General features: G+C 49.4%; 2 protein-coding genes across 10 annotated transcripts in view; both read left to right on the forward strand.

The window, feature by feature from the left end:
- The window catches only part of DHX30 (DExH-box helicase 30), a 29,209-nt gene extending 24,829 nt beyond the window's left edge, over positions 1–4,380 (forward strand). For 3 of the 5 annotated variants that reach the window (XM_083579293.1, XM_083579295.1, XM_083579291.1), the window contains 7 exons: positions 11–92; positions 401–594; positions 682–841; positions 1,882–2,039; positions 2,679–2,786; positions 2,903–3,038; positions 4,043–4,380. In XM_083579293.1, coding sequence (XP_083435419.1) covers positions 11–92; positions 401–594; positions 682–841; positions 1,882–2,039; positions 2,679–2,786; positions 2,903–3,038; positions 4,043–4,278 — 1,074 coding nt within the window. In that variant the 3' untranslated portion in view covers positions 4,279–4,380. Of the gene's footprint in view, positions 1–10; positions 93–400; positions 595–681; positions 842–1,881; positions 2,040–2,678; positions 2,787–2,898; positions 3,039–4,042 lie in introns of all 5 variants that reach the window. The other 2 variants (XM_083579294.1, XM_083579292.1) reach the window with 1 other exon arrangement.
- Positions 4,381–8,787: 4,407 nt separating this feature from the next.
- LOC310746080 (uncharacterized protein) lies at positions 8,788–25,466 on the forward strand. 5 transcript variants are annotated; one of them, XM_083579785.1, is made up of 5 exons: positions 8,815–9,023; positions 14,343–14,489; positions 16,657–17,008; positions 19,518–19,631; positions 21,941–25,466. In XM_083579785.1, exons 3-5 carry the CDS (start codon positions 16,798–16,800, stop codon positions 23,269–23,271), a joined length of 1,656 nt encoding a protein of 551 aa, XP_083435911.1. In that variant the 5' UTR covers positions 8,815–9,023; positions 14,343–14,489; positions 16,657–16,797; the 3' UTR covers positions 23,272–25,466. The 5 variants fall into 5 exon arrangements, with proteins under 5 accessions (XP_083435912.1, XP_083435911.1, XP_083435913.1 ...); XM_083579786.1 differs by lacking the exon at positions 14,343–14,489 and having other exon boundaries at positions 8,788–9,023; positions 16,888–17,008; positions 21,941–25,074; XM_083579787.1 differs by lacking the exon at positions 8,815–9,023 and having other exon boundaries at positions 14,220–14,489; positions 16,888–17,008; positions 21,941–25,074.
- The last annotated feature ends 1,801 nt before the right edge of the window (positions 25,467–27,267 follow it).

Raw genomic sequence — 27,267 nt, forward strand, 5'->3', positions numbered from 1 at the left:
TTGGCTGCAGGCTGTTGAGTTCCTCTCCAAAGCCCTGGACAGCCCTGACATCAAAGCTGTGGATGAAGCAGTCATCCTTTTGCAAGAGATTGGTGAGTATCCGGGGAGGCAGGCCGGGAAGTGGGTTGCTGGTAGGAACACAGGAAGCTGCTTTTATAGACCAAGATGATTGGCACTCCAGAGTTTCAGACAGGAGATGTTCCCAGCTCTGTCATGCCAGGGATTGAAGCTGCTGCATGCAGAGCAAATGCTTGACTACAGTCTTTCCACGTACGGCTGGGTCTGCTGTTGCTGTCGTCACCTTGGGACCACCGAGGTTGCCAAGCCAACGCAGAAAGCAGCGCCCTTCCCTCTCCTAGCCAGCCCTTCCAAGCGCTCCTCTGCTGCCCCCCCCTTTCAGGTGTGTTGGACCACAGGGAGGCCTTGACCACTCTGGGCAAGCGCCTGGCTCAGATCTCCACCGATCCCCGGCTGGCTAAGGCCATCGTGCTGGCTTCCATCTTCCGCTGCATCCAGCCACTCCTGGTCATCGTCTCCTGCCTCACGAGGGACCCCTTCAGCAGCAGCTTGCAGAACCGCACCGAGGTGGACAAGGTGAGGGGCCAGCGTTGTCAGTGCTTGTGTGGGGAGGCGGAAGAATCAAAGGTGCATATGAACACCCCGTCGTTCCATGTTTCCTAGGCCAAGGCCATCCTGAGCCGAGAGAGCGGCAGCGACCACCTGGCTTTTGTGCGGGCAGTGGCCGGCTGGGAGGACATCCTCCGGCGCAGGGATAGCCGAGCTCGCGACAACTACCTGCAGGATTACCTGCTGTATGCGCCCAGCCTGCGATTCATCAATGGTAAGCAGAACAGGCGGTGCCCAGGGATACGGGAAGCTGCCTTGTACCAAGTCAGAATCAGTGCTCCGTCTAGCTCAGCACTAGTCAATTCATCAGCCTGGCACACACTCTTTTCAGAGCGGAGGTGTTGGGGCTGCTGGAAGTTTCTTGAATACAGCTCCCATCATTCCTAGCCATTGGCTAACACTCGCTGGGGCTGATGGGGGTTGGAGACCAGCAGCGTCTGGAGAGACCCACAGGCTCCCCATTCAAGCTTTACAAAGGTCAAGCATCAGCCCTGGCTTGCCACGGACTCTGTTCTCCTGGCATGGATCCCCGCTGTGGTCAAGGAGCCTGAACCTAGAGAAATTCTGCCTGCTTCTGAAGGTGGAGACCAGGGCCGTTGTTCTGGAGCCAGAATGGAATATTTAACAGGGCTCTGTATGTGGAAGGGAAGAAAGCCACAGACCCCAGATTTCTCTTTTTGCCAGTACAGTGGACGCTCGGGTTGCAAATGTGATCCGTGCGGGAGGCATGTTCACAACCCACAGCGTTGTGCGCATGCACAAAGTGCTGAAACCTGGAAGTAACCCATTCTGGTACTTCCGGGTTTCGGTGCGCCTGTAACCCGAAAATGCGCGACCTGAAGCGTCTGTAACCCGAGGTATGACTATACTGCCCTGTTAAGAATCTTGTTGCAGCTCCCTTCCAAATCCCCTTCTGCCAACGTGGACAGAGAAGACCAAGAGGGAAGCCCAGGCTGAATTTGTACCCGGCACTTTAAGAACATAAGAAGAGCCTGCTAGATCAGACCAATAACCCATCTAGTCTAGCATCCTCTTCTCACGGTGGCCAAGCAGACACCTCTGCGAAACCTTTGCAAGCAGGTTTCAGTCACAAGAGCCCTCTTTCCTCCTGTGGTTTCCAGCAACTGGTATTCAGAGGCATAGCTGCCTCTCCCTGGAGGCAGAGCCGAGGCATCCTGGCTAGGAGCCATTGATAGCTCTCTCCTGCACAGTTATGTGGAGCCTGACGCTGAGCTTTGCCCCTGCCCCCCACAGGCCTGGTGAAGCAGTTCTCGGAGAATCTCTACGAGGCCTACCTGGTGCCAACCCCCTCAGACTGCCTCTTGCCCTCGTCTGTGTGCAACCAATACAGTGAGGAGGAGGAGCTGGTGAAGGGCGTCCTGATGGCTGGGCTTTACCCCAATCTCATCCAGGTAAGAGGCCCACCTCCCCTTCCATACTGTCTTTGAGTGAAGCAACAGTGGGGAAGGGTTCCCTTTCCTTGGGTGAGAATTTTGATGGATCCTCTCAAGTTTCTCTGGGTTTTGGAGCAGCAGACAGGGCAGAACGGGGTGGGGGGTGGGGTTATGCGCACTCTGCTGACGCATGCAGAGGCCGGGAACAAAACCCCTGCGCAAAATGATCACCATCTTTATTATGCACAATTTTAAACAACTTGCGACCATAAAAATAAAACATGGGTCCTAAAAACGTACACCTCAAGCGTCGAAAGCATTCGCTGGAAGCTGTGTAACAAAGGTACCAGACACATCTCTGTGAGCGAGGGGGCTATGGGGCTGCCACCCCTTCGAGCCACTGAGACAGAGGAACTGGAACTACCAACAGGGCCTCCTCTGTCGATCTCAGCACCCAAGAGCATCCATAGGGAAGCAGGTGGTCTTTCGGGTATTTGGGGCCTGAGTCGTTCAGGGCTTTGAACACTGTTATGTACATAAAACATAATGAGCAATACGTAAGTGTCAAATCATTCCTTTTGCCAACCCAGCAATTGACTCTTAGCCAAGCTTGTCTTGCTAATCCATCCCTCTTTTTTTGCCCACTCCTCTTCCCAGGTCAGGCAAGGCAAAGTGACCAGGCAGGGCAAGTTCAAGCCCAACAGCTACACGTACCGGACCAAGGCTGGGACCGTCCTCCTGCACAAGTCGACGATCAACAGGCAAGTGGGCCAGGTGCCGCCCAGGCCGGCGGGTGCTTATGACCTGGTAGGGAGGGACGGAGGGAGGGCAGTGGCAGCAAATCAGGTGTGAGATGACTCCTTCCTCTTTACCGCAGGGAGACCTCCAAGCTCTACAGCCGCTGGCTGACGTACTTCATGGCGGTCAAGTCCAACGGCGGGGTGTTTGTGCGCGACTCCTCACAGGTGCACCCCCTGGCCGTGCTGCTCATGACGGATACGGACATCCATGTGCGGGGTGAGTTCCGCGTTCTCACAACCTCCAGTTTCCGCTTTTGCTGCTGCTTCAGGGATCAACAGCAGTTGGTTTAAGCAAAGGGCTGTAGCTCAGCGGGAGAGTGTCTGCTTGCAGGCAGAAGGACCCAGGTTCATTCCCTGGCAACATCTGCAGGTAAAGATGGAAATGTCTCCTGCCTGAAACCCTGGCGAGCTGTTGTTGCCAGCCAGCATAGACAATATTGAGCTGGCTGGGTCATTGGTCTGACTCAGTATAAGGCAGATTGCCGTTTCTACGTTATGAAGGTCTAACACAGGCCTTGCATGCCCAGAGAACTTGCTCTTCTCCAGTGTCCTGGTAGGATCTTCAAAGACCATGTGATTATGGCGGCAGGGGCTGCTGGGAATTGTACTCCAAAACACACAGGGCACCCCATTTTGGGAGGCAGTTTAGGGATCACAAATCATTTGGTAGATAAATGTGATATCCAGTTCCTTCCAGCATTACCATATGTAGAACAAGGCAGGCATCCCATCGAAGGCAACCTTCTCTCTCCTAATCTGATGCTATTTAAAAGTTCACAGGCAAACTTAAGACAACAGCCTTTATTCCTGTTATTCCTCCCCAGTCTTGCAGAGGTGCAGTCTCTGGACATGGAGGTTGCGCACCTGGCTATTTATTTTATCTGAAGGCAGCCCTGTATCAGGAAACTTTTAATGTCTGGTCTATTGTGTGTGTTCTTTTATAATCTGTTGGAAGCTACCCAGAGTGGCTGGGGCAACTCAGTCAGATGGGTGGAGTACAAGTAATAAATGAATAAGATAATTGTGATGAGAGTGCAAGAATAAGTACTTAAACAGCAGCTCCTCCTTGCCTGGGACTCCCAGGCAGGAGGGTGGTGCAAGGGAGATGGGAGAACTGGTGCACTGATGGTTCAAGCAGACTCCCTCTCCTGCAGCCACTGCTGGCCCAGGAGTCTCCCTTGGACTCCCCTATAAGCTCATCTCCCTTCTTCCCTGCCCCAGATGACGGCTGGCGAGCGACCGTCTCCCTCGTTGACAGCGACCTCCTGGTGCTGGAGGGTGACTCCTACACTATCCGGCTCCTGCGTGACTTCCGCGTGGCCCTCTCCAGGATGGTGGAGGTGTGCCTTTGCTACGAGATGGCCGCCATCCCCGGGGACCTGCACCACCAGCACAGCCAGCTCCTGGACATCCTAGTGGACCTTCTCAAAGGGCCTCCCGGCAGCTTTGGAGCTTAGATCTCCCGGCAGCGGCCCAAGGATCTGGACACGGGGACTTGTAATTTGTAAAAAGATGTTGACAAATGTTTATTTAAATAAAGTTCTATTTATCCCTTGTGACATCTCTCTCCGTCCTGGAGGATTCCTAGCGCCTGCTCGTCCGCTGCAGCCTCTGGCAGCCCGTGGCGGTTGGGGAGAAAGCGCACCAGCTGCTTGCCTGCCAGCGAGGATGCCAGTCTGCAAATCCCGAGGCCCCGAAGGACAGTGCGGCGTATGGTGGCCCCTCACTCTTCCTGGTCTTGTGTGTTTTGCCCCCGTAGTGGGGGCAGTCCCACATAGAAGGATGGATTTCTCGCATGGAGGAATGGAGCATCTTCATGTGTCTCCTGGTTTTGAAGGTGTGAGAAAGCGAGCTCACGTAGACACTCCTCAAGTGTGCAGGAGCTGGTGTTGCACTTGGAACAGGGTGACACAAACACCCCGTCCTGTTCCCCTTGCCGGCCAGAGGATGAGTGGTCGCTCCAGGATGGGGCGATGGCGTGTCGCACTTGGGAAACTTTTGTCATGCACTTTTTGAAATGAAATGGAAAATCCCTTTTGCTCTAGGTGAACCAGTTTCGGTGCAGAGGTAACCCCACTTTGTGCTGGCTGACTGGGGGGGGGGTGCGGCCTTGTTGCCTCTTGTCCTCTCCTTCCTGGAGCTGCTGGTGGAATGTGGCTTTGCTTAGGTGTCAGGGGCTGCTTCGTTCCTGGGAGGAGATCCTGGGCTACCATATAGCGGGGTCTTGAAGCCACTGCCCGCCCACCCATGGTACACCAAGGGAAGCCTCAAGCTCTGGCAACATTGGCTTACTGAAAATGGGGAGCTGTTGTCTCTCCAGCTGTGGGGTGGCTGGAATCAGTCTGTTAATAGGAGCTCTTCCCCTTTCCTGACCTCTTCAGCGGTCAGCAACAACCACAGTCACATGGCATGAGCTCCCAATTCCCTGATCTGCTGTTCTGTGTCTCCCCTGCTTGCAGCTCTTGGGCTCACCCGGTGTCTCAGTCTACATCCCTTACGTTTTTAATGTATGCCAGGCAGAGGGCAAATGTGGCCTCGGAAGGCTAGCCCGGGGGCACTCTCAAGATCAATCGGGTTGATAGTCCTGCCCAATATCTCCTGCAGGGATGACCTGAAGGAGCAAGGCAAACTGCTGGGCAGGGTGGGGTGGGGGGGTGGAGAAGAGAGAGCTTCTCCCTGTTTCTGTACTGCTTGCCAGCTTGATGGATCAGTTGCTCAACTTCAGACAGGTGAACATTTCTCTCTCTGAAGGGAGCATGCTAAACCTGGTACCCCACCACACCAAGTGTACTATAGTCTTCAAAGACCCAGGCTGCGAGAGGGATGCCCAGCTTTGAGCACAGCAGAAGCAGCCACACCCAGTTTGGAAAAGGGAGCTTCCAGCAAGTTTGGGCTAGATTGTGTCCTGGGCTCTGTACCTATCTCCCACCCCACCTTGGACCACCTTGACATCTCCCCTCCATGACGCTCACTCTTGCCTTTTGACCAGTGGGAATGTGTTGCTTTTTCTTAGAGGAGAGGAAAGGTGGATGTGTTGGGTCCCCTTTCTATGGGAGGGGAGACCCCAAAAGCGGGGAAGAAATGGCTCTGAGCTGGTCTGTGACTGATGTTGGGGAAGTTCAGTGGCTATTAAAGATGGTATTGGACCTTTTTACAACCTCGTCTAAAGAAAATAAAAAGAGGGATAAAAACAGCCACTGCCTTGACTCTTTTTGTTGACTGGTAGGGTGAATGAATGTGTGCGTCCCCCACTTTTCCCTTTAGGTAGAAACCCCATCCTCTTCCCCTTGTCAATTGAGCAACAGTTTTTTGGGGCTTGGGTTTCTGTGAGGTGTGCTTGAGTGCTTTCAGTTTCCCAACCTTTCAGCTTCCATTTTGTCTTCCAAGGTGCCAGTGTGGGGCATGATTTTATGTGGTGTCGCGGTCCCCAGGCTGGGAATCCCTTTAGCTGTGGTTCCTGCATTGCAGAGGGTTGGACTAGATGGCCCTTGGAGACGCTTCCAAATTACAGTTCTGCGGTTCCATGTCTGTGATGCCAACTTTGCCTCTGGCTGCCCTTGGACAAGGAAAACACTTTGAGCCGCTGCAGTGCCCACTTACGAACACAGCGGGCCAGGAAAACTGGTCTTGGCCCAGTTCAGAAACAGATCTCCCCCTGGGCCTAGGGTCTTCTCCCAGACTGTCTCTGCCCCACCCTCACCTTGATTGCTCAATGCAAAGTAAAAATCACAGAATCTTACAAGTTGGAAGGGACCCTGAGGATCATCTAGTCCAACCCTCTGCAATGCAGGAATATGCAGCCACCCCAGACGGGGATTGAACCTGCAACCTTGGTGTTCTCAGCACCATGCTCTAACCAACTGAGCTATATGGAATGGTGGTTGGTGGTTGCCTTTTTACTCCTCAGCTAGGGAGCCTCTTTGCCCTCCAGATGTTGTCAGACTCCAACTCCCATCAGCTCCAGCCAGCCTGGCCAGTAGCCAGAGATTCTGGGAGTTTGGAATCCAGCAAAGATCTGTAAGGCCACAGGGTCTTCATGCCTGTCTTAGACCCTTACAAGAAGGACCCATCGTTGCCAGCAAGTTTGTTTTGCTTGTGACGATTCTGCCTTGTGCACTGCTTTGTGATAAATTGGCACCGAAAAGACTTCAAAGTGGGTGCCAGACACACCTTTTTATAAACGCCATTCCAAATCGGAATGGCAGAGGGTGAGGCAGCCAGATCTGATTCATGGGGCACAATGGCTATCTTTCTGCAAATCTGTCATCTTGTTGGTTATTTTTGCTACATCCCTGATGCAGGAAATTGCACTAGTTACCAAGTTAGCATGTCTTCTGTGCCCACTCTTAAAGGTGGAATTATTTTTTCTTTCCAAAGTTGGGCAGTACATAACACCAGTTGCTAGAAACTGCAGGAGGAGGGCAGATTTGTTCTTGTGCTCAAATCCTGATTGCTGGTTTTCCAAAATGGGCATCTGGTTGGCCACTGTAAGAATAGGATACTGCACTAGACAGACGCCTGGCCTGATCCAGCTGGCACTTCTTGAGTTCTGTGGTGCAACTTGTGCTGCAATGACAATGTTGGACCCAAGAATACCCCCAGCCTGCTCACTTGCTCCTCCTTCCAGCGGAGAGTAATCCCATCATCCAGAACAAGATGTATTCCGCTCGTCTGGGCTAAGTACCTTCTCAGGAAGAGCGTCTCAGCCTTATCCGGCTTGAGGTTCAGTTTACTGGCCCTCATCCAGTCAATTACAGAGGCCAGGCACCGATCCAGCGCCACACCTGTGCTGGAGAAGCAGAGTTGCGCATCATCTGCATGCTGATGACAACATGCTCCCAAACTCAAGAGCTTTTGTGCAGAAGTTAACTCAGTATGGGGGAGCAAATTGAATCCTGTGGAACCCCAAATCCATGCTAGCTGGGGCTGATGGGTCAGAGTCTCAGATATCTGGAAGGCTGTTGTAAAAGGTGTGACACACACACCAGCTCAGAGGAAACCTTGAGATAAACACGCTGCCCATTCACAGCAGCCGTAAACTGGGAGTAGTGCCTTCAAGAAAACATGCAACCTAAGGAGCATGCATAAGGTTCCTGGTTCAAGACCTGGTGGCATCACCTAGGCCTAGGAGACCCCTCTGCCTGAAATCCTGGACAGCCGCTGCCAGCCAGTGTAGTCAGTACTGAGCTTGATGGGCCAGTGGTCTGACTTGGTATAAGAGGCAATGTTGTGCAGTGGCTAGAGTGTCGGACTAGGACCTGGGAGACCAGGGATCAAATGTGCACTCGGGCCTGAAGCTCACTGCCAGTCGTTTCTTCTCAGACTAACCTACCTGATTAAATGAGGAGGGAAAACCATATACATGCTGCCTTGAGCTCCCTGGAGGAAAGGGTGGCATATAAATGCAATAAATGTATAAAATTTTAAATAAGGCCGCTTCCTAGATTCCTGGCACAGGGCCGCAGTTTGGTGGCAGAGCATCTGCTTGACCCCCAGAAAGTCCCAGGTTTTAATCCCAGGTAGATCTGGGAGAGGCTTCTTGCCTGAAACCCTGGAGAGCCACTGCTGCTGCCTGCCTGTGCAGGCCATAGCTGTCAACCTTCCCTTTTTTGCGGGAAATTCCCTTATTCCAGCGCCATTTCCTGCTGCTATACCATATTGTTAGATATCCCGTAGACTGTCCCCAGGACAGGTGAGGCTGCTGATCCCTTATTTTCAAATCTGAAAGTTGACAGCTATGGTGCAGGCAGTAGTGAGCTTGGTGGACCTTGGTGGAGCCAGGCTTAGTGTTAAGCATCTTCCTAGATTCCTATGTCCCGAGTCCTTTCACAGCACCTGCAATGGGAGAGGAAAGGGGCTGAGAGCCTCTGACAAACCCCCTCCAAAAAAACAGAGACCCCGCTTTCCCAGCGTTGCCTTTTCCCAGGGCCCGCTCCCCAGGCCGGACTCCATTTCCCAGGATGCTACGGGAGGCGAGGCTGGAAGGCCGAGAGCTGCTCTTCCTCCTCTTCCTCCTCCTCCTCCTCCTGGAGATTGCAGCATCCCGCATCGCCTGCTCTGGTCTGGACAGGCGTCCGGGGCGCCTTTAATCCGCCTAGCAAGAAGCAGCGGCGGCGGAGGCGTCCGCGGCGCCTCCTCCTGCTGCAATCTGCATTCTGCCTTTGTCCTGCGCCCCGCCATGGCCTCGGGGGCTCATGCACAGGTAAGGGGGCAGATGCCAGGCCTTGCAGCAGCAGCAGCAGCCACAGCTGGAGACGTCTTTCCCGGGGAGGGGGCGGCGCTCGCCTTTACTCTCCCCTTTCTGCACGGAGAGAGCAGAGTCCCAAACTCCACCCGCTTCCAACGGATCAGAGCCCTGGCGCTGCAGCAAGGGCGCCTCTGAGCACGTGCAGAGTGGCCCCACACTCTTCCCCAGTGGGCTTGGGAGGCAGGAAAGGGTCCCTCTGCGCCCCCAACCCTAAAGAGGTAACAACCCCCTAAATCTAAATAACAATAAAGAGAGGCTTTAAATGGGGAGTCGTCTTTTTGATGCACTGGGAATGGTTATTTCCCCCGTCCACACACCTGCTCAGCGAAGGTAGGTCCAGAGGGAGGCGAGGGGAGCTAAGGAATCCCGCAATTTCAGTGAGACTATTAAGGAGGGCAGCGGGGAGGGTATTTTTTGGGACCAGCTGCGGTTTAAATCAGGGCTGGAATATGATGGAGGCAGGCCAGCCCGCCCCCCAAAGACATGTCTGGCTCCTGGAATGGGTTGGTCTAGCTTTCTATTAGCCTGGTGCTTTCCTTCTCCAGATGTTTTGGACTACAAATCCCATCAGCCCCTGCCCACATGATGGTGTAGCTCATGGGTAGGCAAACTAAGGCCGGGGGGGGGGCGGATCCGGCCCAATCGCCTTCTAAATCCGGCCCGCAGATGGTCCGGGAATCAGCGTGTTTTTACATGAGTAGAATGTGCCCTTTTATTTAAAATGCATCTCTGGGTTATTTGTGGGGCATAGGCATTCGTTCATACCCCCCCCCCAAATAGTCTGGCCCCCCACAAGGTCTGAGGCACAGTGGACAGGCCCCCTGCTGAAAAAGTTTGCTGACCCCTGGTGTAGCTGATGGGGGCAGGCCTGTGCTGGCTGGGGGCTGATGGGAGTTGTAGTCCAAATATCTGGAGGGCAGTAGGTTTGTTTATTTATTAAAATATTTGCATGCTGCTATTTCATTAAAATCAAATCAAAGTGGTTCACAGTAGTACGTGCGAAGAAACCGTATAAAAGTGAAAATCAGGCATCAGTTGACTATTATGATAATACGTATTCTTAATTGCCTGCGTGGGCCTGGAGGAATAAAAAAGTTTTCAGCAGGCGTGTTTAAAGGTAGAAGCAGAAAGTTGGCCAAAATATTATTTATTTGTGTGCTGGGATGGGGAGAAAGATGTAACAGACAGGATGGTGAAAAATGGGGAGTGGCAAGCTGATTTCGTGCATCTTGCACATTCGCCCCTTGGAACTCACTGCTACAGGATGGTTGGGGACAGTGATGATATACATACCAGTACATAATAATTCTCTATGTATCAAGAGCAGATCTGATGTTTAGTTAGTCTGGCTGAGGACGACTGGCTTGCCAGGTGGTAGATCACCATGTTCCTTCCCTTTGGCTCCAAGAGAGTTTTCTTTGACGGAGGGTTACCTATGCTTGAGCAATGTAGCCATTTTAAATGCCAGTAAGGAAACAGGGGTAATGAAGAAGTGAGAACAGAGTTAGGCCTGAACAAAAATGTTAATGTGGGTCACATTAGAGGTACTGGAGAACAGAAGGTAAGGTAAGAAATAAGAACATTATCATCATATCATATCACTATGTTATTAAGATGATAAAGCATCTCAAAGATGATTGAAACCAAGCCTTATGAGAAATGATTGAGGGAATTGGGTATGTTTAGCCTGGAGAAGAGAAGAATGAGAGAAGATATGGTAGGGATCGTTAAATATCTGAAGGGCTGTCCCATGGGAGAGGAAACAAGCTTGTTTTCTCCTGCTCTGGAGGGTAGGACTCCAATCAATGCCTTCCAGTTACAAGAAAAGAGATTCCAACTAATATATCAGGAATAACTTTCTGACAACAATCCATCTGTTGTGGATTCTTTAGCTGTGATTTCTGATTTGCAGGGGGTTGGACTAGATGACCTTTGGGGGTCCCTTCGAACTCTACAATTCAATTATTCTATGACATCTTTGGAGAGACTTACAAGAGTTGAAAATGTTACAGTCTCCTATGCTATGTACCTAAATGCTCCCCTGGAACTCAACTGGGACCATTTTCGACTTTCGTGTTATGTTTTGTTGAGCTTGTTAATTGTTCTTTCAAAAATGTAATAAAAACGTTTATAAAAACAAACACACCATACAAATCAATACGGCTAACCTGATCCAAAACACCCACCCACCCCACTCACACATGAAAACAAAGACCACCACAGCCAACCACAAATGAACAGTCACACCCTAGGCCAACCCCAAAAGGAACACACCACCAAAGGAACACAAGCGAACAGCTGAGAACCTGCACAAGCAACGCTGACACAAAACCCCACACATATATTAAGTAAAATAGAAACATCGCCACCTGACACCCCCCCACTCATCTTCCCCCCTCCACCTCTTTCCCTCTTTTCTTCCTAATGTCTCAACAAATGAAACCGATTTGTAAAATAAAAAATAAAAAATGTTACGTGGGGGGGAAAATACGAGAGAGGGACATTGCACATACCTTTGTAAATCAAGAAAATCTTTAATAAAAATACATTAAAAAATAAAATAAAAACAAACACACAAACTTCAGTGGGTGATCCTGAAGCAGGAAGCCCTTCTTATTCTTCTTCGAGGCACCTTCCTATCCTACACAACTGCTCAGACCAATGTAAGAAAGCGCACCTAAGACTTTGCCCAAGCAGACCCACAACCTGTGGTTCAGATCACATGCTGCCCTGAGACGGGCTGCGTTTCGGTGCAGTGTCCCTGATGAGAGATGCCATTCAGCACCTGCCCCCGATGACCATGCAACTTCGTTCTAGATGAGCGCTGGCCCCTCAAGCTGTGGGATAGAAGCTCACTTCCCCATCTTCCCCGAACACCAGTGCTATCGTTGTTTTGAGTGGATCCTCTGCCGCTGAAATGGAAGCAGCTGATTGGAGGAAGGCAGCAAGCTGTTAAGCAACGCAGGAAGCTGTATCTCACCAGACTATAGAACCATCTAACACAGTGTTCCCTGACTGGCAGCAGCTCTCCAGGGTCTCAGGCAGGGAGGGTCTCCTATACATGAGAACATGTTGTTGTTTAGTCGTGTCCGACTCTTCATGACCCCCTGGACCAGAGCACGCCAGGCACTCCTGTCTTCCACTGCCTCCCGCAGCTTGGTCAAACTCATGCTGGTAGCTTTGAGAACACTGTCCCACCATCTCATCCTCCGTCATCCCCTTCTCCTTGCGCCCTCCATCTTTCCCAACATCAGGGTCTTTTCCAGGGAGTCTTCTCTTCTCATGAGGTGGCCAAAGTCTTGGAGCCTTAGCTTCAGGATCTGTCCCTCCAGTGAACACTCAGGGCTGATTTCCTTCAGAATGGAGAGGTTGGATCTTCTTGCAGTCCATGGGACTCTCAAGAGTCTCCTCCAGCACCAGAATTCAACATAAGGAGCCCCGCTCCTCCACCTGCAGCTGCTGGGTGACCTTGGGCCAGTCACACTTCTCTGATGTCTCTCAGCCCCACTCACCTCACAGAGTGTTTCTTGTGGTCGAGGAAGGATAAGGAGATTGTTAGCCACTTTGAGACTCACTAGGGTAGTGATAAAGCAGGATATCAAATCCAAACTCTTCCTCTTCTGCTGCTGGATGAGGCCAGTCGCACATCTCTAGTCCAGCATCCTGTTCTTGCAGCGGCCAAACAGAAGCCCCAGTAGGACCCGAGCACAAGAGCAGTCTCTCCTCCTGTGGTTTCCCGCAACTGGCATTGCTACCTGACCCCAGGTGCATGGAGAAGCCCTCCCTCCTTTTCTGTCCTGAAGCTTCCTTGGATGGCCTTGTTGAGTTCTAGTGTTTCATAGAATCATAGAATCACAGAGTTGGAAGAGACCACAAGGGCCATCGAGTCCAACCCCCTGCCAAGCAGGAAACACCATCAGAGCACTCCTGACATATGGTTGTCAAGCCTCTGCTTAAAGACCTCCAAAGAAGGAGACTCCACCACACTCCTTGGCAGCAAATTCCACTGTCGAACAGCTCTTACTGTCAGGAAGTTCTTCCTAATGTTTAGGTGGAATCTTCTTTCTTGTAGTTTGGATCCATTGCTCCGTGTCCGCTTCTCTGGAGCAGCAGAAAACAACCTTTCTCCCTCCTCTATGTGACATCCTTTTATATATATGAACATGGCTATCATATCACCCCTTAACCTCCTCTTCTCCAGGCTAAACATGCCCAGCTCCCTTAGCCGTTCCTCATAAGGCATCGTTTCCAGGCCTTTAACCATTTTGGTTGCCCTCCTCTGGACACGTTCCAGTTTGTCAGTGTCCTTCTTGAACTGTGGTGCCCAGAACTGGACACAGTACTCCAGGTGAGGTCTGACCAGAGCAGAATACAGTGGCACTATTACTTCCCTTGATCTAGATGCTATACTCCTATTGATGCAGCCCAGAATTGCATTGGCTTTTTTAGCTGCCGCGTCACACTGTTGGCTCATGTCAAGTTTGTATTTCAAGAACATAAGAAGAGATGCCTGTGGAAATGAGCAAGCACGAGTTCAAGCGCAAGAGCACCGTGGCTTCCATAGTTCTACCTATTCTGAGAGGGGATTTTTTATGTTCCCTTCCACATTAAAAAAAAATATTTATTTTGTCCATAAAATTTTCTTCTCCACTTTGTTTGATTAGAATATATGTATGAGATTGTATGGGGAAAATACGGAATAACAGATACAAATTTGCTTAAAATGTATATAGGAAGTGCAGTGTAAGCGATGGAAGTCAATCAATGAAATTTTATTATTGAGATATTTGTAGAATAAATTTGGAAGAAATTCTTCCAATTTTTCTTCTTCTTCCAATTTTTCTTCTTATTTTTTCTTTTCTTTCTTTTTTCCTTTTTGTTCTTTTTTATATATGTGTGCTTATCTGAAAAATATATGTATGTATTTGCAGTATTTTGCTTGTATTTTGTAATAATTATGTTAAATAAAATGTAATAAATTTATTTTTTTTAAAAAGATATATTTAAAAAAATAAACCACCTTGCAGATAGGAAAGTAGGACACCGGGGCAAGAATGTTGTCTCTGGTGTGATGGTTGCTGCAGGGATGTGCAGGTTTTGTCCCCCCACCCCATGCGAATCCTTAAAAAAATACCCCCCTTTCTTCCACTTGCGTGAGGCACCATTCCGCATCCTCATGGTCTGAAATGTGTTACGCCAGCCTTTGCATTTATATCTCACCTTTTCCTCCAAGGAGCTTAAGGTGGTTTACATGGTTCTTCCCACTCCCTATAGAATCCTAGAAGAGCAGACTTGGAAGGGACCACGGTGGTCATCTAGTCCTACCCCCTGCAACGCAAGAATCTTTTGCTCAACCTGGGGCTCAAACCCACAACCCGGAGCCCCATGCTTTACAACATATCCCCACAACAACCCTGAGAGGTAGGTTAGGTTGTGTGTGAGTGACAGGCCCAGGGTCACCTAGTGAGCTTCATGGCTAAATGGGGATTTGAACCCAGGTCCCAGTCCTACACACTCTTAACTACTACACCAGACTGGATCAGTGTTCAGTAGGTGAGGACTGTATGGGAGCAGACAGCAACTGGTGCTTCTAGAACAATACTGGTGGGTTGGGAGATCTGAGCACCCGAGTGCATTGCCGTTATTGGTCATGCAAATAGAATGAGTTTGCATATGGAAACAGTGGGTTAAACCACAGAGCCCGGGACTTGCCAGTCAGAAGGTTGGCGGTTCGAATCCCCGCAACGGGGTGAGCTCCTGTTGTTCAGTCCCTGCTCCTGCCAACCTAGCAGTTTGAAAGCACTTCAAAGTGCAAGTAGATAAATAGGTACCGCTCCGGCGGGAAGGTAAACGGCATTTCCGTGTGCTGCTCTGTTTTGCCAGAAGCGGCTTAGTCATGCTGTCCCCATGACCCGGAAGCTGTCTGCAGACAAACGCCGGCTCCCTCGACCTATAGAGCGAGATGAGCGCGCAACCCGAGAGTCGGTCACAACTGGACCTAATGGTCAGGGGTCCCTTTACCTTTATATGGAAGCAGATAGCAACTGGTGCTTCTAGAACAATACTGGTGGGTTGGGAGATCTGAGCACCGGAGTGCATTGCCGTTATTGATCATGCAAATAGAATGAGTTTGCATATGGAAACAGTTATATACTGCCTTTTGATACCCAGATAGCACACAGGTGGTTTTTTTTAATTATTATTATTATTATTATTATTATTATTATTATTATTGACTGCAGCTTGAACAGAGAAATTTTGCATTGCCGTTATGTCTTTTCTAATAATGCCTTGGACTAATAATAAAGGCAGTCTGGGACAATGACACCCCATCCTCCATCCAGCTATAAAAATCTGGGACAGATATAGATTAAAACAAAGTCCTGCAACCTCCTGACAATCGTCTAAGCCACCCTGAACAATTAAATTGGAATGGGGAACTAGGTAATTATGCCATCTGCCGAAAAGCACAGCTTATTGAGAATATGTGATCATATATGCGGCGGAGGGGGCAGTAGGAGAGCTCTCCCCTTTTATAAATGGTTGCAGTCGAAGTGTTTGCTGGATATTCAACAATTGCAGCAGCATGATACCCCCGGGGAGAGCCTATAAATCTGGAAGCCCTTCCTGAATGGTTAAAGTAGCACCAAACTCCGCTTTTAAAAGTCGACCGTAATATGTCCGCTGGAGAAAATGGAGGACTTTAATTACAGAAGGTTTTGTGCGAGCGTGAGATTGGAGGAGAGATTATGGAGAGAGCTCCATCCTTTCCTTGGTAGATAATATTCTGCCTCTGCTGACTTGAAGTAAAGCAGTTTCTCTCTTGGTGGCACCTAATGCCTTTAAATTTGGAAGGTATACTGTTGATCAGATCAGTGTTGGAAACGTGGAAGAGGGTTTCGTGGACCCTTTGCTGGAGCTGTGGGAGGATAGAAATACTTCACTGGGATTCTGCTTCCAATATCATCCGTGGCACGTCATGAAGCATTGCCAGTGTCTCCATCCTCTAGTTCTGCTATTTGAAAGGGTTTTTTAAAAAATGGAATGGCAATTGGATATTTAATTTGACAACAAATTAGGAAGGGGAGTCCTTGTTTGTTTTTGCTTTTGCTTTTGTTATGCATTTTGTGTTCTTATTTTGTATTTTAGTGTTGTGAACTGCCCTGTCATCTTCAGATGAAGGGCAGTATATAAATAAATAAGCAAATGAAACACAATGGAAACCATCAGGACTTCCTGACAACCAAGAAACTGGTTTTTAAGGATTTGGTGTCCTGCAGAGTTGGATGCTTAGACTAACTGCAAGCCATGTTTTGTTCTAGGGTGGAGTTCATGGTTCTGATCTCTTAACCAGTTACAGGTTTGAATTGCAAGTGCTGGCAATTCAGATACAGGTTTGAATTGCAAGTGCTTTCTGGGGAAAGAAGGTGTAAGGCTTCAAAGGATGGTCTGCTGTCTAATAGGAGCAGCTCACAGAGTTGGAAGGGATCCCAAGGCTCATCTCGTCCAACCTCCAAAGTCAAAATATGGACCTCCGGCCATACTCTGTGGCTCTGTTTTGTCTATGGATGCCTTTCCTTCTTTCTAGCCCATCCATCTTCCATCCTCCTCTCTTGACTGGCCCTAGCAAACACAGAGCGAGCCCTCAGTGCATAAGAGCTAGAATCACAGAATTGCAGACTTGGAAGGGACCCCAAGGGTCATTCAACCCAGTCCCCTGCGAGGCAGGATGAGGCCTGTGAGGGCTGTCGTCATCACACCCACTAGCAGCCGGAACTGTCCAGAACTCCATCCCAGGTTCCCTTTCTCATTGCCGCAGGTGATGTTTGAGGACGTGGCCGTCTATTTCTCCTCGGCGGAGTGGGCAGAGCTAGCAGAATGGCAGAAGGACCTCTACCGGGCCGTGATGGTGGACAACTATGAAGCAGTCACCTCGCTGGGTAAGGATCTCTCTCATTCCCTGACAGGTGTCCTTGGCTGTTCCTCAGAGACTGGAGACAGCAGATAAATGATTCTGGCTTTGCAGGGTTTGCTGTGGGGACAGGATCTCTTTGTTGAACTGACGTGGGGGCTGGTGTAAGATTTTGCAATCTGCAAACTGTAGCCCAAGCACCAGTCCGAAACTTTTTGTTTGACTTTAGACCAGTGTTTCGCCAACTTGGTGCCTGCATAAGAGCATCAGGAGAGCCTGGCTGCCAGATGAGGCCAAAGAGAGCACATCTTGTCTGCTATCAGATTCTCATGGTGGCCGAGCCAGATGCCTGAGTGGGAAGCCTGCATGCAGGACCAGATTGCAACAGCAGCAACCCTCCCCATTTGCCATTTTATTTTATTGCATTTCTATTCTGCTTTTTTCCTCCCAAGTTGCTCAAGGTGGCCTACGTGGTTCTCCCCCTCCTCCTTTAATTCCCACAACAATGCTGAGAGTTAGGTTAAGCTGAGAGGCCATGACTGGTCCAAGGTCACCCTGTGAACTTCTTGGCTGAGCGGGGATTTGAACCCTCGTCTCCCAGGGGACAGTCTCCAGGGGACAGTAAGGTTTCCCCTGAATATGTCCCCAGATGCTGTGGATACAGCGGGTTCCCTCACTTGACCGTCCATCTAGGAGGAGGCTGCTGGATAGCCTTCTGTAGGAGTCCTGGCACAGTATACAAGAACTGATAAGCAACCTGGTACCTATAAAGGAATGCTAGAGGGATGCTCTTATTTATAACCTTAGGTTGCTAGTATGATTTGTGGGAATGTTCAGGGTGACAGGAGAGGATATATTATTTGTTAATATCCTTCCTAACTTGCGTTAGCAAGTTTCTTTACTTAGCAGAGTGCATTCCCCTTTACACAGCAGAAAACTAGTTGCAAACTCGTGTGAGTTTCTTAAGACAATGCACAATTCAGTCTGGCTTGTCCTCATTGTGTTCCAGTATTTTCCTGGTAAGACCCCTTGAGTCCCTCCTAAAAGAATAAAGATACCACATTCTTATTCATAAGCGATAAAAAGAAAGTTTACTCATGATCAGGCAGAGCACAGTGTGATCCCTGAAGGCAGACTTAAGGCTTAAAGTTACAAACTTATACTAACAGGTTTATCCCATAAGGAAGATGACCTGAGGGACTGCTTGGCTGGCAGCCAGCAGTTCATTCCAGGAAGTTCGCAGGACGAAAGGAAGATGGAAAAGAGAGAAAGTGGCAGCATGCCTTGTCCTTTTATCAGGTCTGGAAAGATCACGTCCACCCACTAGTCACATGCAAGGAAGGATGCTCTAGGCCAGGAGGAACAGGAAATTTCGACTGGCTGGACCAAACATCCCCTTGCATGTCCACTCTAGCAAAACAAGGAATGTTGTATTTGACTGCTCCCAGTGGATTACACCCCACATGACTGATATATTACTCACGAATATGAATATTATTTATTTGTGTGGCCAAAGCCATTACAGAACAAAGTACGTAAAACAGAATAAAATACATTACGCAGTTAAAATAATGATGGAAACCAGGCATTCTGTCAATACTGTTACATGCCCCCTAAATCTGTTCTGGGGGTTCCCCCAACTCTTTGGAGCAGCTTTGTGGAGGTTGCGGGAGGAAGGGAAGGGCAGTGCCATCACCCAGCCACAAATCATCTCTGTAATGCAGTGTGCTCCCAAAGTGTGCTAAGCGGACCCAGAGGTGCCAAAAAGAGTGCAGTGAAGGTGCCTGCCTGATGTCAAGAGGCAGGGAGTTCCAGGGTGTCACTACACTAAAATATAAAGAGTTCTTACAAATGCAGGACAGGTATTGCTATTTATTTATTTTATGACTTTCTTTCCGCATGCATCTCGAGGCAATTTATCACTATGTCATTAAGAAGAGCTAGAAATACCCTTATTTTCTAGGGTTTTAATTAATTAAGGGTTTTAATTGTAATGCTGGGAGATAAGGATTTGCTGGATAAACAATTTGAACTGGAATACAAGAAGGGGAGGTATGAGGAGGTCAGTGAAAGATGTTATTGAAAAATAAGTTTTGAACGTTATGGGTTTTTTATTACTTTTTCTTTTTAATTTTTTCTTTTTATTGTTTGTAAAAAATGGAAAATGCTAATAAATATCTTATATATAAAAAAAAGAGAAGAGCTAGAAATAGTTGTCGTCATTTCGAACCACTTTAGAAACCGGCACAATACGCCAGGCATGTCCAGCTCCCAAGAGAGTGCGATCTACTCCCACTATAAAAAAACTGGCAGTGATTTGAAATCTAGCTCAGTGGTTCGCGTATTGCAGTCAAGTCCGACAGGTCGATCACGATCTACCGTTCAATCGTGGGGCGTCCCTGGTCAATCGCGTGATCCTGATTGACCTCCCACACCCCAATAGATCACTGCCACATGCACCACCCGGAGAAAAGAATGCTATATCCTTGCAAGGAATGAAGGGGAAATAAAGATGCTGTCCTCTGCTCCCACAACAGGGCACCCGTCCGCCAAACCCGAGATCATCTGCAAAATCGAGCGCGAAGAGGAGCCTTGCATGGAGGAGCCCCTCGAGACCCCCAAATGGAAGAGACCCCAGAGCCCCTGGCTGGGTGAGTTGGGGTTTTTTTGGGGGGCTTGGGGGGTCACCTCGCTGAGGCCTTTCCTTGTCCCCCCCCCCCATAACTGGTCCTTGCTGGTGTTGCGGTCAGGCCTACATGGCTCTGGCCTCACAGATAACGCAAACTCTGACCGGCAGCATCTCGGGATGTGAACCAGGATGGGGACCCGGGTTCAAATCCCCTCCTCCAGCTCCCTGGCGCTGGAATGGAGCCGGTCCCCGTCTCTCCTCCTGGCCTACTTCGCAGGGCTGCCAGTTGCCATGAGGCGGCCATGTTTGTCACCCTGAGGGAAACTTGGGATACGGACATAACCATAAGTACAAAGATCAGTGTTTTTACCTCAAAGTTATCCTGTAGTTTCACGTAGTAGACTCATCCCGATCCATCCTGGAGGCAGACCCCCCAAACTCCTCCCAGACTCTTGAGGCGATTCCGTCTTTTTCAGATTATTTCGAACCGAAACTCGTGTCCAAATGCCTCCAGCTACCACCCTTCTTTTTGTGTAAAAAGCTTTGGGGCTTTTTTTTCTTCTTACGATCCAGCGTATATAATTTTTTATGAAATGAAGTAACTTCAAATTCTCATGGGGGGGGGTCTTCTGAGGGAATTAGGCATTCTACATTTATTTGGCCTTCTGGAGGCTGTTACCATGGAAACGCTCCCCTGAAGGAAAAAAGGCGGGAAAATGCCTCAGCTAGAGGACCGCTCCTATGTCTCCCATTTTGCCCACATCCCTGCCAATTCTGAGGAGAAACTTCTCCACAGGAAGGATCCCGGATCCCCTTAGATTCCTCACCAGATTCCTCACCCCTTAAATCCCTGAGGGAGATACAGATAACCTGAAGGCCAGAGAGAAACCACAAAGGCTGTGGTACTGAGGGAGGATTTTTTATTTTTTTTCCTCACAGAGGAAAAATGGGGCCTGCCAAGCTGACCAGAGGCAAGGAGGCCAGAATGGCTCCTGCCCCAGGGAGAGGAGGCACAAGTCTAGTCATCCTAGCGATAATGATAATAATATACTTATTTGGACCCTGCCCATCTGGGAGGCTTCCAGCGTAAATAAAAACATACACAGGGCTGCCTTCAGATGTCTTCTAAAGGTTGTATAGTCACTTATCTCCACAGGGTGGGCGCCACCACAACATGCCAAAAATTTCAAATCAGTTTTCCATAACCTTTCCCAATCTGAAAGCTGAATATTATGCCCCAAATTACTTGCCCAGGGTATCATTACAGATTTAACCTGTTCATCCTTCGTATGCCATTCCAAAAGTAATCTATACATTTTCAACAGTAATTTTATATTTTCTAACAAGCCTTTTTCAAATCTTGAGGTCTCATAGCTGAAACCTTTCTTTTTATCTATCTTAAAGATATCATTTAGATGGTGAAAACGTAGCCAGTCAGTTAATCCTTTATCTCTTCAAAATCTTTCAATTTCACCTGATGTTCTACTTCAGTTAGCAGCTCTCTATATGTTGCCCAATTATTTCTCATATTTAGTTTTTTTTTCAGAGATATCGCTTCCAGTGCAGAAAGCCACCAGGGCGTTTCTGTTCCAGTAGCCGGTTCTTTTTAAAAAACATGATTTTATTAAAGCTTTCTTCATAATGCGGTGGTAATAATAATAATAATAATAATAATAATAATAATAATAATAATAATTTATTTATATCCCGCCCTCCCCAGCTGAAGCCGGGCTCAGAGAGGCTAACAACAATAAAAGTAACACAGCAGTCCAAAATCCATTCATTCTAAAATCAATTCAAAATCAAATTGATGTCAACCATTGGGGTAGAGTTCTGTGAGGATTATCAAAGGAGGGGGTCAGACTGTGCCCTGGCCAAAGGCCTGGTGGAACAGCTCTGTCTTGCAGGCCCTGCGGAAAGATGTCAAGTCCCGCAGGGCCCTGGTCTCCTGTGACAGAGCGTTCCACCAAGTCGGGGCCAGTACTGAAAAGGCCCTGGCTCTGGTTGAGGCCAGCCCAACCTCTCTGTGGCCTGGGACCTCCAAGATGTTTTTGTTTGAAGACCTTAAGGTCCTCCGTGGGACATACCAGGAGAGGCAGTCCCATTGGTACGAGGGTCCTAGGCTGTATAGGGCTTTAAAGGTTAAAACCAGCACCTTAGACCTGATCCTGTACTCCACCAGGAGCCAGTGCAGCTGGTATAGCAACGGGTGAATGTGATCCCACTGCGAGGACCCCTAAGATCAAATGAAGTTCTTCTCAGGGACTGAACGTGGGGTTTCTCCCTGAGTCAGTGATGGTGAGACTCTCCCTTTCCCTTTCTTCCCTGCAGGAGATGGGATCAGGATGGAAGACGAGGACGAAGGCAGAGGGGCAGTCCCTGTCCGGCGGCGCAAGAGGAAGAAGATGGTCCACCCTTCCAGAATGGAGAAACCGGTGACCCGGGCGGCGAGCACACAGGACGAGGGTCCCCCGAAGTTGACGCTGAAGACGAAGCCCCCCGAGTGCCCCGAGTGTGGCAAGAGCTTCCTGAGCAATGTGGCGATGGTCATCCACATCCGGACGCACACCGGGGAGCGGCCCTTCAAGTGCCACCTGTGCCCGAAGGGCTTCCCCTCGCGGGGGGACCTGAAACGGCACATCAAGACCCACCTGCGCAAGAAGGAGGACCCCGTGGCCAGCGGCACCAGCCCCAAGGCGCGGAAGTGCCTGACGGCCAAGCTCCAGCTCCTGCGCCAGCTTGGGGCCACCCTTGGCCCCAGCAAGCCCCACACCTGCGCCCAGTGCGGAAAGAGCTTCAACAAGAAGCAGGACTTGCGCAAGCACCACGGGACCCACTCGAGCGAGCGGCCCTTCTCCTGCCCCGAGTGCGGGCGCAGCTTCCGGCTCAAGCAGATCCTGGTGGCCCACATGAAAGTGCACGTCGGGGAGCGGCCCTTCTCCTGCCAGCAGTGCGGGAAGCGCTTCAGCCAGAAGCACCACGTGGAGAGCCACCAGCGCGTCCACACGGGCGAGAAGCCCTTCTCGTGCACCACGTGCGGGAAGCGCTACTCGCAGAAGCAGCCGCTCATCAGCCACCTCCGGGTGCACACCGGGGAGCGGCCCTACGCCTGCGCGGAGTGTGGGAAGACCTTCCGCAACCAGGCCACCCTGACCATCCACAACCGGATGCACACCGGCGAGCGCCCCTACCGCTGCCTGCTGTGCGGCAAGACCTGCAGCCAGCTGCAGCACCTTAAGAGCCACCAGAGGGTCCACCGCGGGGAGCAGCACCTCCTGCAGGCGGGCGACGCCAAGGCGCTGGCCCTCAAGAGGGCCCGCGAGGTGAAGGAGAAGCCCTACCCGTGCCCCAGGTGCGAGAAGCGCTTCCGGGACGAGGAGATCATGCAGACCCACCTGAGGACGCATGAGGAGAAGCTGGCAAAATTTGGACTCCTTCCGAGCGGAGCCAGCCCTGGGGAAGGCCCTCCTCTTCCCGTTCAGCCCCCAAAGACCCTGCCGGAGTTTAAGTCCGTCGGCAGAGGGACGGGCGCAAGCAAGAAGCCTCCCTCTGCGCCCCAGCCTGGCCCAGCAACTGGGAAGAGGGCCTTTGCATGCTCCGATTGTGGCAGGAAGTTCACCCAGGCAAAATACCTCACCATGCACCGGAGGAGCCACACATGAGGGAAACCTGTTTGCGCTGGAAGGAAACCTGGTGGTGCATTTTAAGGGTGCCTTTGTGAGCAAAGGCTTTCTTTGGAGCAACTAGCGTGTGGAAGCTACACAGAAATCTTCCTCTGGCCCATATGTTGAAGTTGGGGGAGGTGGAGAACAAGGGGGCAAAGTATGTTTCTAGCTTGAGCTGAAATAGGTGCTGCAACAAAAGCAGTTATATTTCTTATCTTCCACCCTCACCCCCTTATTTTGAGTGTCTAGTCCGTGGAAGATTTCTGTGTAACTTGCAAGCCTGTATCAGTTGTCCTCAGCGAAGGGATTGCTTCGATTCCTTATCCCGTGGATTCAAAGGAACTGCAATAACTTTGAACTCTTTGTAGCTCTGGATCTAGTGGGACAGTATGCAGCATTCCTTGAGTCCTTGTTGCAAAGGCTTCTGGGTAGCTGTCCTACATGGGAAAGTGCCCAGGACAGAGAGAGAGAGAGAGAGAGAGAGAGAGAGAGAGAGAGAGAGAGAAGTAAAACTCTCCTGCTGAACCTGTCAGAGTTGGATTTGTCCATGGAGCTGGCAGTAGGAACAGGAATCCACTCCCTTAGGATGTGGCTACAATCACTAGGTGAAATGGTGCTTTAAGATGGATCTCCCAAAAGCTTATTGGATAGATTTTATAGCTAAGGTTGGGAGCTCAGAAGGAGTAAAGGAAGCTGTCTTATACAGAGTCAGACCATATGACTCAATATTGTCTGCCAGCGGTGCACCCGGGTTTCAAGCAGGGTGCATTACAGAAAATGACCCTGAGACACACTGTCGCTGAGCTATGACCCTTCCCCATCATTCAGAAGCAGTATGTCACTCACTGCCAGCTGCAAGGACAGGCAGAGGAGCAGAGGACCCAACTCCTAGGGACCAAGGTCCCTTTGTCTCCCCCAATACAATATTTGCAGGGCCCCGGCCCCCACAAAGTTGATGAATATTGGCATTCAAATGGTGTGTGTGTGCTGCATCATGTGATTGGTTATGTGGGGCGGGTTACATGCCCCCCATATATTATTCAAGTTGGCACCCCAGTGATAAAGGTTGCTTCTACGACAGAGCCCTTTAGCACTGCTGAATCAGCAGGATGTGGAATTAAGGTGGGTGAACCCGCCCAACACTTTAGCATAGCAGTGTATTCTCCTTGAGAAATTTGGCAATGCCATGGGCAACTGCCTAAATAATGTTTCCTCAGAAGCAAGTCCTCAATTCAGTGTTGTATTTAAGCCCTCGCCTGTGAGAGTTGCCTCTAGGTGAGTGCATGGGGTTACGACTTAATGTGCAGCCAGGCTGGTGAATGAGGGACAGCACAGAAATGTGGCAGGTTGCTGAAGGACTTTACATCCAACTGAGCTACTCACCCAAGTGGCAATCAGGCTACTAGCTCATGTAGGCTTATTTACAAGGCTGCCTGAATTATAGAATTTTAGAGTTGAAGGGACCCTGAGGATCATCTAGTCCAGCCCCCTGCAATGCAGGAATATGCAGCTGTCCCATTTTGGGGATCGAACATGCGACCTTGGTGTTCTCAGCACCATTCTCTAACCCTGCTTTGTGAGGTAGGATGAGTATGGGCTTAAATTACTGCTTTCCTCTTTTCAGGCGCAGCAGTTGCTTATTAATGTATGTTTTACTTCGCTATTTTAAACAAATAACATTGAAAGCATTAACAAAGAATCGCTCTGGCTGCAAAACAGAAAACCAGTAACTAAACCGCTGCTCCCTTGCAGGGGGACGGGAAATGATTGATAAGAGCCACCACAGGAATGCTATACAAGTGATTATATAAAACGCATCCCGCAGCTGCTTTGCTGTGGAGTTGCGATCAAATATCTGAGCTGGCTGTGGTCTGTGTTATCCAAAGAATTATTGGGTTGGAATTGGCAAGATTGCTGGACACAAATTAAATCCAAGTTTGCACAAAGCTGTCTACAATATTTGCTGTGGGGTGACCTTTTTGCAAATCAAAAGCGTTTGCAGTGAAATCCTGTGCATGTTTATACGGAGGCAAATCCCACTGAGTTCTATGGAGACTTTGTGTTTCTATGGGATTATAGCCTGTATTGGGGTTGTTGGGTTGATTTTTTTTTATTAAAATGTGATCATCTGTTTCCCGCAAGTGAACTTGCATAGATATGTATAAAACAGGATGGTAATTTTTGTGAATTACTAATTTCTGTGTGCTTTTTCCTTCTTAATTTACCAGGGTGAATTAATCCCCACTTTAATGGGGAACCACCATTTCAATTTGTTGTACACGGAACACACATGGTAGCAAGGGGAGGATGATGATTCCTTTTCTCAAGTGCACTTAAAAGGCTGATTTGGTTCTGGTTGACAATACTGCTTATTTCGGACCAATCTGGAGCCTTCCAGCTGTTTTTTAGTACAAATCCCATCAGTGGGAGGATATTTGCAGGACCACACCTTGCAATCTCTGCCTCCTGTAACCACCCCTTCCCACTGTCTCCCACTTACGTGAATGAAATTGTCAGAGCAGCACCAGCCCAGCTGAAGTCATCTGGAGAGGAACAGTTTAGGATTCTTCCTTATTATCCACATCAGTGGTCAAGAGAACTGAAGTATGAACTATTAGTTATTACAAGTCTCTTAATCTATTCTAATAAAGCAGTAAATGAAACGATGAACTTCTTAACAAAGTTGGGGTTACAGAAGGTCTCCCTTAGTCATACAGTACTTTCTTCTTGCAAAAGTATTCAAATTAATTCTGCCCAAGTTCTGCTAGGCAAATTTCTCCATCATCCATATTACCTATTTATTATAAAGTTTACTCTATACTGTGAATGGTTGCCTGTATCACACTTAAAACAGTTTTTATTATGGATGGTCATAGATTCATAGAATTGGAGAGTTGGAAAGGACTCATGGGATCATCTAGTCCAACGGCCTGCAGTGCCGGTATGACAACTAGAGAATCCCTGACAGGTGGCCCTCCAAACTCTGTTTAAAAACCTCCAATGGAGGAGAGTCCCGCCACCTTCTGAGGTAGTCCATTTCACCACCGAGTGGCTCTCACTGTCAGAAAGTTATTCCGAATGTTCAGGTAGAATCTCCGTTCTTGTCATTTTAATCCATCAGTTTGGGTCCTACCTTCTGGAACAGCAGAAAACAAGCTTGCTCCATCTTCCATGTGACAGCCCTTCAGATTTTTAAGGTGGCTTACATAACACCTCTCAGTCTGCTCTTCTCCAGACTAAACATCCCCAACTCCTTCAACTGTTCCTCATAAGGCTTGGTTGCAAGACCCTTCATCATCTTAGTTTCCCTCCTCTGCACACCTTCCAGCTTGTCAATATTCTCCTTAGACTGTAGTGCCTAGAACTGGACATAGGTCTCCAGGTGGGGTGTGACCAAGGCAGAGCAGAGTGGTCGTCCCCCCCCCCCCACAAGACTGAAAGCTCAAAGACCGCATGAGGAATTATGTGACAAAGGTAGCACTTGTACTCAGAACTTGAGCCTTGAGGACCAGCCTGCCTGGCAACTGCACTCATCCACAGGCTAAACTGTGCACTCTTATTGGTTTACTCTATTCATATGCCAAAAGGGTTCAACTGGATTTCTGTTTAAAATAATAGTTTATTATAACCTAAGGATCAACGCGGGTGGCGCTGTGGGTTAAACCACAGAGCCTAGGACTTGCTGATCAGAAGGTCGGCGGTTTGAATCCCTGCAACGGGCTGAGCTCCCGTTGCTCAGTCCGTGCTCCTGCCCACCTAGCAGTTCGAAAGCACGTCAAAGTGCAAGTAGATAAATAGGTACTGCTCCGGCGGGAAGGTAAATGGCGTTTCCGTGTGCTGCTCTGGTTCTCCAGAAGCGGCTTAGTCATGCTGGCCACATGAACTGTACACCAGCTCCCTCGGCCAATAAAGCGAGATGAGCGCCGCAACCCCAGAGTCGGTCACGACTGGACCTAATGGTCAGGGGTCCCTTTACCTTTACCTAAGGATCAG

The sequence above is a fragment of the Podarcis filfolensis genome, assembly GCF_964270895.1.
Source record: "Podarcis filfolensis genome assembly, chromosome: 12".
NCBI lineage: Eukaryota > Metazoa > Chordata > Lepidosauria > Squamata > Lacertidae > Podarcis > Podarcis filfolensis.